Source organism: Myotis brandtii, unplaced genomic scaffold, assembly GCF_000412655.1.
Source record: "Myotis brandtii unplaced genomic scaffold, ASM41265v1 scaffold131, whole genome shotgun sequence".
NCBI classification, from domain to species: Eukaryota; Metazoa; Chordata; class Mammalia; order Chiroptera; family Vespertilionidae; genus Myotis; species Myotis brandtii.
The window spans coordinates 5,231,191-5,241,623 of record NW_005354632.1 but is presented as its reverse complement, the minus strand read 5'-3'; the positions used below and the strand labels follow the sequence as shown (position 1 = coordinate 5,241,623).

Below are 10,433 nucleotides of genomic sequence, written 5' to 3'. Positions count from 1 at the left end.
TCTGAAAGACGTAGGTTAGGACCTCACTTGTCCTTAAGCCTCTTCCCAGAAGTGGGAAGGTGTTCACAAGGACAAGTAACACGTCACAGGACACGACGTAAGAAAGGTCAGCAAAACGAGAAAGGACAGAGCAGAGCCTGACCCCGACTCGAAGTGCCAGGTGAACGCCACCCCGGGGCACACGGAACGCATTCACCTGTGGGTGCTGCTGGCTGCACATCCGGGATCCGGGGCTCTTTCTAAAAGTCCTCCAGGCGGTTCTGATCGGCAAACAGTGAGAACTACTCCAAATGGCCACGGTTTAAAAAAATAAAAAAGAAAGTTATACAATCGGAAATTACATTAAGCGCTGGGGGGGTGGAGGGAGGGGGTTACAACACATTATTCTTGTCAGAAGTTTTAGCAAAAGTACTCAGGTAACCCCTGGATTGTATTATAGTGTACATGTTCTATATGGGGTATAATGTCCTAGAGTTGCCTCCTTTTAAAAAGTGCACATGAGTTTCATGGGTCTTTATAAGAATATTGAATGAGCAAAGATAGGCATACCAACCAGGGTAATATAAAAATAAGTGTTTATTGTATATATATGGTAGTTCTTAGACCCTGTAAACATTCAACATTATTCCATTTAAAACCTGCTTTTAAAAACGGTCAACGCCACTCTGATTCTCCTAAAAGCGCGTCCCTCTCAGCCTTCATATTAGTGATCACATTGGCTGGACATCAGCAGGCCTCCCTTCTATCATAAATCACAAACGCTGATTTATCACTTGTCTGTCGTTAGGAAAAACACCTATTCAGTTTTCCCGCTCCACTTGCTCTAGTGAGTCTCCCCTGCATTGCTGCTAACAGCAGGCTGGCTGCCTTGCTGGCGGTCCAAGTAGATCTCATCCCCAAATGGCCATCTGTCAGGTAAACACAAAGACGAGCTTTTAGAGGCTGTGGGCAGAGCTGCTTGGGACGGCTACAGCAGTGAGGAGGGCAGGAGGCACCGGCTCCGCCCGCGCTCTGCTCAGGCTGCCACCTGAGGCCTTCGGTTCCCTTCGACGGACCAGGCTCAGGGCAGCTCCACCCAGAGCAGGTCCCCTCAGCCAACAGGTTTAGTTCCACCAAATCTACTCCAAACCGCGGGCACCCGGTCCTTAGTTCACTTGCTACGTACCTAGTGTTCTAAACTTTTATACACAATTCTTCGTGTATTTCTTGGAAAAAATTACCATCTCTCTGAAGAAATACTAAAGATGTCTGCAATATTAAACTAGATTTCATGTAAAAAACATACCAGAAGTACAGCATAGGGAGTAATAATAATATTGCCATAACTATGTACGGTGCCAGGTGGGTACTAGAAATAACAGGGGGACCACTTCATAAAGTATATGATTGTCTAAGCATTATGCCGTACACCTGAAACTAATACAAAACATTATTAAATAAAAGCTGTAGGTGAAAAATAAAAAGTTTTAAAAACCATCAGAAAGCAAACGCTTTGAATAAGTCTTTTTTTCTGAAACAAACACCTGAAGGGTACCTTTAAGACTATTCCCGACTGGCATCGTTCTGAGTGAGCAGCTGAACGTAACTTCTAGTGTGAATGTTAAAACAAGGGACTCTTAAATGTATGTGAAATCTGCTTTCTAGCTAGGTACCAACCAGCAAAATACACAAGTTTTTTTTTTCCAGTTTAAAATGAGGAATAGTTTTAAAACTCAGAATGCCTAATTTAAAACGCTGATTTATCACCTGTCTGTCATTAGGAAAAACGCCTATTCCCCATGGCATTCTTCTCTTCCAGTTTAAAATGAGGAATAGTTTTAAAACTCAGAATAACTAATTTAAAACGCTGATTTATCACTTGTCCGTCGTTAGGAAAAACGCCTATTCCGTTTTCCCCATGGCATTCTTCTCAATGTGCAACCTCTAAAAATGAGGACTTCTGCGGCCCTGACCACACTGTTTGCTAGAATGTAAGTAAGAAACTGTCACAGCTAACAGTCCGCGCTGCTGGGTTCTGAGCAGCCAGGCACACGGGCCTCCAAAGTCTGCACCCTTCACCGCGGGGGCAACAGCCACTCCGGACCCATTCCCTACCTGAGCTGAGATCACCGCACACGCTGCTACCCAAAGTCCCCGCTATCGCCATCGCCAGTCTGTCTCTATCAGGAGAGTGAAAGGGGTGACGAGGAAGCAGCCCCAGCAACAGCTGCGGGTTGAGAGATGCAAGTAGAACGTGAGGCTACAAAGCCACTCTGATGGGTGTGCCGCCTGCAGAGACACGGATGCTGTAGTGCAGGCCCGCGGCCCAGGAGATGCTGAAGGACATGCAGAGTGGACTTTCCTTAAAAACGGTTTGTGAGTACCTGCCCCTCTGGGGTGCCGTGCACAGTGAACAAATTAGTCTCCTGACTGAGGTAGGTCTTACAGGACTCCTACCAGGAAGCACACACTTTGGTTACCGGGCTCCCGTATATGCCTGTAAACAAGAAAACTTCTTATTCAATGTCCCTCATTCCCACTGGCTTCCTTAATTATTCGGAATTAGTACTGCCTGCCACACCTGTTCACCTATGAGCTCCTGTTCCACAATTACTACTTCAAAACTTTATGGGATGTATCTTAACATCAAAGAGAATACATAATAAGACAGATAAAAGAAGTTAAATGAACAGAAATACATGTGTTATTCTGATTGTCAGTAAAAATATTAATGCTTAAGTTGGCACATTTTTGGAGTAAATGTCAGAAATCTGTAGGAAACAGTTGTGAAGAGTGTACATTACAAGATTCTTTACAAAAAGATGGCCTCCAAGCTGTGGTGCGAGTCAGGGCTCCTCCAGCCTCACGGGCCGCCGGCCGGGTCCCTCCCACCTGCTTCCGCGATGAACGTGCTCGCTGGGCGGGGTGTGCCGCCCTCCTCGGGGCTGCCTTCGTCCTGAGTCCTGAGTGGGGCCTTTCCCGCTGCAGGATCTTCCGCCACCACTGGCGCCCCCTGGCCAGAGCCGGGCTCAGGACGCCGGCTGCTCTCGGTGCTGCCCTCTGCCTTCCTCCCGGGGTGCGCTTCCTCCCGGGGTGCGCTTCCTTCCGGGGCTCCATCAGTCTCTCCGGCCTAGAAAGCACAGAAGTACATCTTGTTTCAACTGTTTCCGTAACGATGTGAAAGGCTGGTAATCATGTCCAACAAGTGTCCATGCAAATCTGAATTCTAATGCTGGACTGTAATGACACGAATGGTCAGCCTCCAGGAGCCACATGGAGGAGCGTGGACAGGGAGGACACGGCGTGGTCAGGCCTGGGGACCAGGACTGCGAACTCCTGACCTGGTGAGAGTAAGTCATCTGACAAGCATCTGCTGAGCACCGGCTAGTGCAGTGATGGCGACCCCATGACACGCGTGTCAGAGGTGACACACGAACTCATTTTTTTGGTTGATTTTTCTTTGTTAAATGGCATTTAAATATATAAAATAAATATCAAAAATGTAAGTCTTTGTTTTACTATGGTTGGAAATATCAAAAAATTTCTATATGTGACACGGCACCAGAGTTAAGTTAGGGTTTTTCAAAATGCTGACACGACGAGCTCAAAAGGTTCGCCATCACTGGACTAGTGCTAGATGCTGGGGACACTGCAGGGACAGGCCAGGAAGACCCTGCCCTCACCGGGACTTCCTTTCAGGTTGGGGAGAGAATCGGCAACAAACCAATTAGCAAAGCATCACCCTGGAAGCGGAGGGGGTGGAGGAGGTGGGACTGCTGGTCTGAAAGGGGCTCGGTGAGTAAAGGCTTGAAGAGAGGAAGTGGCCGTGGGGAACGATTCCGGATGGTGACTACCAGGCTCGGAGGCTCTGAGCTCGAGGATGAGTCAGGAGCGCAGCAAGGGAGCGGCGGGGAAAGGTCAGCAGGAAGAGGTGGGCGTGGGCAGATGGCCTGGGCCACGGCGGCAACTTTGGCTTCCACTCCACGTGAGGTGTGATGGGAAGTCACAGGAGGATTCCCGAGATGAGCGACAGACATTAACTCTTAAAGCTGAAAGGAACACCTTTCAGTTTTCCATGCAGATATTTCTGCTTATAAGGAGCTGCGTAGGAAGGGAATCTATAACTTCCTCAGCTCTACTGTGTTCGTACTATTTTTCAAAGGTTTACACTTGCAACTTAAACTTTGCAAATGACAATACAAATTCCTGCCTCAAACAAAAATGGAAATGTCATCCTAGCTGGTTTGGCTCAGTGGATAGAGCGTTGGCCTGCAGACTGAAGGATCCTAGGATCGATTCCGGTTCAAACCCCAGCCCTAGTCGGGCACGTGCAGGAGGCAACCAATCCATGTCTCTCCCCCTCCCTTCCACTCTGAAAATCAATGGAAAAATATCCCTGGGTGAGGATAAACACACACACACAAAAAGGAAATGTCCCTTTAAATGTTCAATAACGGTGGGGAAAAGGCCTCACCATTGTGCAGGTCAAAAGCAGTCACCAGCCAATGATACAGAAGATTGGGAAGGCGAGGTTCTTGATCCCCGCCCCCTCTCCCAGCCAAGACTCAGCTCCTGTGGGCTCCCGCCGGCCTCAGTGAGCCTTCCCTCTCTCCCCAAGGCAGAAGCATCAGCCACGCTCACTGCTTGGTTTCCTCCGTCTGTGCTAACAAACCTGCTAAAGAGCACTTCACGCAACCACCTCATTCCTCTAGGAGCTCGGACTAACCTGGACCAGCGAGGGGAAGATGTGAGTAATTACACCGTCAGTGACAAAACCAACAGTGCAGGTAGGAGTGAAGCGCAGCCTGCGGGCAGCACCGAGGCCTAGAGCAAAGGACAGACACGCACGCTGTGACTTACGCTGGGCGCCGCGGGATGCTCTCGCGCCTCTGCGTCTGGTCTATCAACCGCCCGGAGCACTTCGGGGCTCTTGTGGCCAGTCTGAAATCTCACGTCAACAACTCTCTCTCTCCCAACATCTCTTCTACTCTCACACGGTCTGTCATACGGGCCTTGCTCAATGAGGCCAATGTAGCCCCTAGAACCAAAGTCTGCATCACCTGCTCCACCACGGGGTCTATAGTCAATTTCCTGCTGCCGGCGCTTGTCACCTGGCTGAAGAGCCAGGGGGGGCTCTCTGGCGGGACCGAAGGGTCGCAGCATAAAGACCGACTGTCCAGCACCGTAGCAGAAACTCTAGAAGGAAAAGACATCGCATTTCTGAGTATGTAATGGCTGACTTACAACACTACGAGGGGCTTTTCATTCAGGGTGCTAACAGAATTATGTAATTCAACTTGTGGCATTTGCAGACATAACCATGTTCAGTGAACTGTTTGTTCTTTTCATTAGAAGTCTCTTCTTTAATACGGGGCCAGAGTAGCCAATAAAAATTGAGAAATCACTCAGGATTAAGTAGACTTTTCAAGCAGCTAGAGTTTGATTGAATTATAACAATGGCAGTTAGGCTAAAGCCTAGAAACTTCCATGGGAAGGTACTAACTGATAACTGCGCACATGCTGTCTATATTCACACCCCTCAAATCAGGTCAATGCTGAAAACTGTTCAGTTGTACATCATCATGTAAACATTCTCCTGCAGGTTAATTAATTTTTTTTTTTTTTTTTTACCAATCCAAACGTGGTTTAGCTACAGCTACAACTCCACAGGCTCTGAGTGGCAGGCTGGGGGACACTCTAGGCAGCAGTTCACCTGGGCCCTGGAGCGCGGGGAGGACCCGAGACGCCCCCAGGGGCTCTTCGAAATCAACACTTCTCCCCACACTCCCTGGGGTGTAAGTGGCGACTTCTGGCTTCAGCGCCTTCCTTGCTGAAGGCACGTGGGCTGTGTGCTTGTGCAGACCTGCATTTTAAAGTGGCCCCAGCATGTCAGCCCTGCAGGCGTGGCTCAGCTGGTTGGAGCATCATCCTGTGCACCGAAGGGCCTCGGGTTTGATTCTCCAGGCAGGCATGTAAGGAAGGCAACTGATCAATGTTTCTCTACCCCCACTTTCTCTCTCTAAAAAAAACACAATGAAAACATATCTTTGGGCCCCAGCCGGTTTAGCTCAGTGGATAGAGCGTCGGCACTCTGACTGAAGGGTCCTGGGTTCGATTCCGGTGAAGGGCACCTTGGTTGCAGGTTCCCCGGCCCTGGTCGGGGTGTGTGCAGGAGGCAACCAATCGATGTTTCTGTCTCTCCCTCTCCCTTCCACTCTCTCTAAAAATCAATGGGAAAATATCCTCAGGTGAGGATTAACCAAAAAAACCCCACAAAATAATAACAATATCCATGGGTGAGGATTAAAAAAATGTTTTTAAATAGTCTAAAATGTCTCAGTATTTTAAATTTTTGTCTTATTTCTTAATATGTTAAATATCAACAAATAAAATCCCCATAAACAAAGGCTCCTTGTGGTTTTCGATTCTGAAGAGTGCAAGGGCCCTGAAAACAAACGTCTTAAACGAGAGGCCGTTCTGAAGACAGAAGCAGGTAAACAAGAGATGACGGTTTTGCACACAATTTCAGTGTCAGAGACCAAACCGTACGACTGATGTCACCGAACTAAACCTGACCCTGACCCACCGGACCCGTCATCAGACACCAAAGCCAAAGCAGGGACAGCCTCAAAGCGGAAGAGCAGCGGGTGAGTCTGGGAGACACTCCACCCCTTCCCAGGCGCACGAGCGCATCCGGTTTGCTTCATGTGACAAGGGCTTTACTGGGTAAAAGCTGGCAACCAACGGCACAGGAACTGAAGACCACGGCGGAGTGAGGAGTCCATTTTCCCTAATAAACGTCCGCTCCTGAATCGCCCACTGTCAGGGCGCCCACCTCCCGCCCCTTTCTGAGGCTGAGAGCCCGGGCGTTTCCCTAGCAACGCTGCAACACTCAGGTGACAGCGAGGACGCCCCTTTCTCAAAGAGGACGGGAGCCCAGGCCGGTGGCTCAGTGGTTACAGCAGCGGCCCTCCCTCGGAGGGCAGGGTCTCCAGTTCAATTCCCAGTCAAGAGCATGTACCTCAGGGTTGCAGGTCCCATCCCCAGCCCCAGGCAGGGCACGTGCGGGAGGCAACCAATCGTATCTCTCTCTCTCTCTCTCTCTCTCTCTCTCTCTCTCCCCCTTCCTCCCTTCCTTCTTCCCTCCCTCCCCCATCTCCTCCCTCCCTTTCACTCTCTAAAAAAAGCAATGGAAAAAATATCCTCGGGTGAGGATTAAAAAAACAAAACAATTGACTTTGTGTGTATTGCTTTACCACGTGCAAAGAACCAACTGAAAGGCAGGTCTTATTTTAAATCACTGCCATGGCAGCTACAATCCCACTCGAGCACCGTGTCCCTGCTGAGAGGCCCACACACGGAAGCATGCACACAGCTGTGCCACCCAAAAGTCCCCTTTTCACGCCAGCAAGGCCTTGTTCTGTAAACCCCGTGACCTGTCGGCAGGCCCTGTACTAACCACGACCGCCAGCGCCATGACGATGAGCACCGGGATGTGCAGGAGCCCGGGGATCTCCTTCATGAGCGCTTTGATGAACTCCCCGGTTCCCTTTCCGATGTACTTCAACGGCTCCACCACAAAGTTGGTGAACGTCACTGCCAGGGCCTAAAAATGGTAAAAGCAACTTCATTTTTCCCCTCAAACGACTGAGGCACCTAGAATGAGCCAAAATGCCCTGGGCACTGAGACTGAAGTTATGTTACATACATTAAAATGTTGTCATATGCTTTTAAAAATGTGAAAAATCACTGTGCAATGGAAGTATATTCTTTCTAGAACAAAGGTTATTAGCAAAAAGACTCTTAAAAAAAAAACACTAACAATTTTTGCCCTGGCCAGGTAGCTCACCTGGTTAGAACACCACCCTAGATACACCAAGGTTGTGGGTCCGATCCCCAATCAGGACACACACAAGAATCAACCAATGAATGCATAAATAAGTGGAACAAACTGATGTTTCTCTCACGCTCCCTCTCTCTCAAATCAATAAATAAAAATTAAAAAATTAAAAACACCTACAATTTTTAATATATGCAAGGGTGTTTGGACTTACTTTGTATATGTCATTTTTACAAGACATGTTCCATACCTTTGTTGGTGGTACCAACAAAACAGGATTGACGAGTAAGAGCTCGTAGTACTTTTGGCACGGGTCATCCTTATAGGTCCATGAACTTCTAAACCATTCTATTTGGAGAAAGACAAAACACTGCCATTAAAAAGAGCTGCATTTCATTCCCGAATAAGACAATATTTTGGTTTCACCCCTGCCACCACCACTAATCAATTTTAAATTGTTTTACAAAATTAGACTCCCTGTGATGCCAATTTAAAAATTTTTTCATCGTATGTCCAAAATGTTTATTTTAAAAACCCATTCAAATTCTACAAATCCTATGCAGATAACAGATGATGTTACAAAGATTTCTAAAAGGTAACTATCTGAAAACGGGGCGCTCTGAGTGAGACTGGACTGTATCGAAGTCCCTGTCCAGCCTGGGCCCCTGGACTAGTAGTCGTGCCTCCACGAGGGCATGTTACAAAGATTTCTAAAAGGTAACTATCTGAAAACTGGGGCGCTCTGAGTGAGACTGGACTGTATGGAAGTCCCTGTCCAGGCTGGGCCCCTGGACTAGTAGTCCTGCCTCCACCAGGGAGGGCACACAGCACCTCCCTGTGTTCCTTCTTACAACTACCTGTGAGTCTACAATAATGTCACTTTAAAAGTCAGTTCTCTCCTCATTTTAGAAAATGAAGTAGAACATTAGTTCTCCCAACTCTTCTAAATCAGGCTCACATTACGTACTAGCCTGAGCCAGAGGAGGCAATGGTTGTCCATGAAGCCACAAAGCAAGGCTGGATTGGTTTAGTTCCCATAATGTCTTAAGAAACATTAATTTTGGGCACCTGATTAAGAATCTGCTGAAATTCTGTTCTGGATTAGTCATCAGGGACTTGCATTTATGTATAAAGTGTCTTTGAACACTGAACCATTTCCACTGCTAGATATACATAACTAAAGGCAGTCAACATTACTGAAAATATTTATAAAAATCTGTACGAAAAAAAGTAATTTCCCCTAGTTAAAAAAAAAAACTAGTAAAGCTACAATATAAGATGTCGTAAGTCAATATAAGGAGATTAAGTCTAAATGGATATTCATTTATATAGAGAGATTCACTTCTTTAATAAACTCATGTTGAGGACCTAGAATGAGCGAGACCTTGTGCGACGGGCAGGCGGGCACGGCATCCTCAGGCGAATGGAGGGAGACAGGCCATACCAGTCAGCGAATATACAGTGTCTAGTCCTGCCCTGTGACGTCACATGAACACAAAACTCACTGGATGGAAACCTAAGACTTTTTTTTTTTTTAAATAGAAATATTTATAAATGCTGCTTATTAGCTTGACTTTATAAATCAAAGTGCTGGCAAGCATTTTTTAATATTTCCTTCATGTTAAGAAAAATGTATATATGTGTTTGTTCAATAACTCTAAAAATCCCCATTTGTCTCCCCCCCTCCTCTGCCTTCTTCCCTCCCAATCCAAAAAACAAAATAAGGGAAATATAGTAGAAGTATACAGTACTTTAATATAATTAAAATGCATGATATACAGGGGTGGGCAAAAGTTGTGAGTGCACGAAGCAGTTTTTTCTTGTATTATTATTTATTCATTATTGTATTATTTCCTTGTATTACAACTGTTTTTTCCCAGCCTATATATCAAGGACCAGCAGAGAATGGAAGCCTTGAATATAACTGTGAGAATTAAGTTATGTTTTATCCACAAATATAGTCAATGTGTTCTTTTTATAATTTAGCATATTCTAAATAAATAATCCAAGATGCCATTCTGATACAGTAAACTGTGGACAATGTATATAGTTGCATTTTTATATCTCTATGTAATCATACTGATAAACTGAGAAAAATGACACCCCAAGATACATCATCTGGTTTATATACATTAGGCACAAAAGTCAGAAACCTGGGTCAATTTTAAGTATTCTTACTGCTTCAAGCTATCAATTTTAAGACAATTTAATTTACTTCTCTTTACCATCTATGCTTGAAAATGATCAGCTATTGCCATAATAAATGCCCTTTACTGGAGGGTAGTAAAGAGTAAAGGGGGTCAAATATATGGTGATGGAAGATTTGACTTCAGGTGGTAAACATACAATGCAATCTACAGATGATGTATCACAGAATTGTACACTTGAAACCTATAAAATTTTATTAACCAATGTCACCCCAATAAACTAAAAAATAAAGTCATGCCCTAGCTCAGGGGTGGGCAAACTTTTTGACTCGAGGGCCACAATGGGTTCTTAAACTGGACCGGAGGGCCGGAACAAAAGCATGGATGGAGTGTTTGTGTGAACTAATATAAATTCAAAGTAAACATCATTAAAAAAAAGGGTACGGTTTTTTTTTTTTAGTTTTATT

At 46.0% G+C, this 10,433-nt stretch overlaps 1 protein-coding gene across 3 annotated transcripts in view; it reads right to left on the bottom strand.

The window, feature by feature from the left end:
• Nucleotides 1-1,792: 1,792 nt before the first annotated feature.
• CLCC1 (chloride channel CLIC-like 1) overlaps nucleotides 1,793-10,433 on the bottom strand; it is a 27,228-nt gene continuing 18,587 nt past the window's right edge. Inside the window, exons 8-12 of one of the 3 annotated variants that reach the window (XM_005860081.2) lie at nucleotides 8,070-8,167; nucleotides 7,439-7,585; nucleotides 5,040-5,175; nucleotides 4,706-4,803; nucleotides 1,793-3,109 (exon numbers count right to left, since the gene is read on the bottom strand). In XM_005860081.2, coding sequence (XP_005860143.2) covers nucleotides 2,843-3,109; nucleotides 4,706-4,803; nucleotides 5,040-5,175; nucleotides 7,439-7,585; nucleotides 8,070-8,167 — 746 coding nt within the window. In that variant the 3' untranslated portion in view covers nucleotides 1,793-2,842. Of the gene's footprint in view, nucleotides 3,110-4,705; nucleotides 4,804-4,839; nucleotides 5,176-7,438; nucleotides 7,586-8,069; nucleotides 8,168-10,433 lie in introns of all 3 variants that reach the window. The other 2 variants (XM_005860080.2, XM_005860082.2) reach the window with 2 other exon arrangements.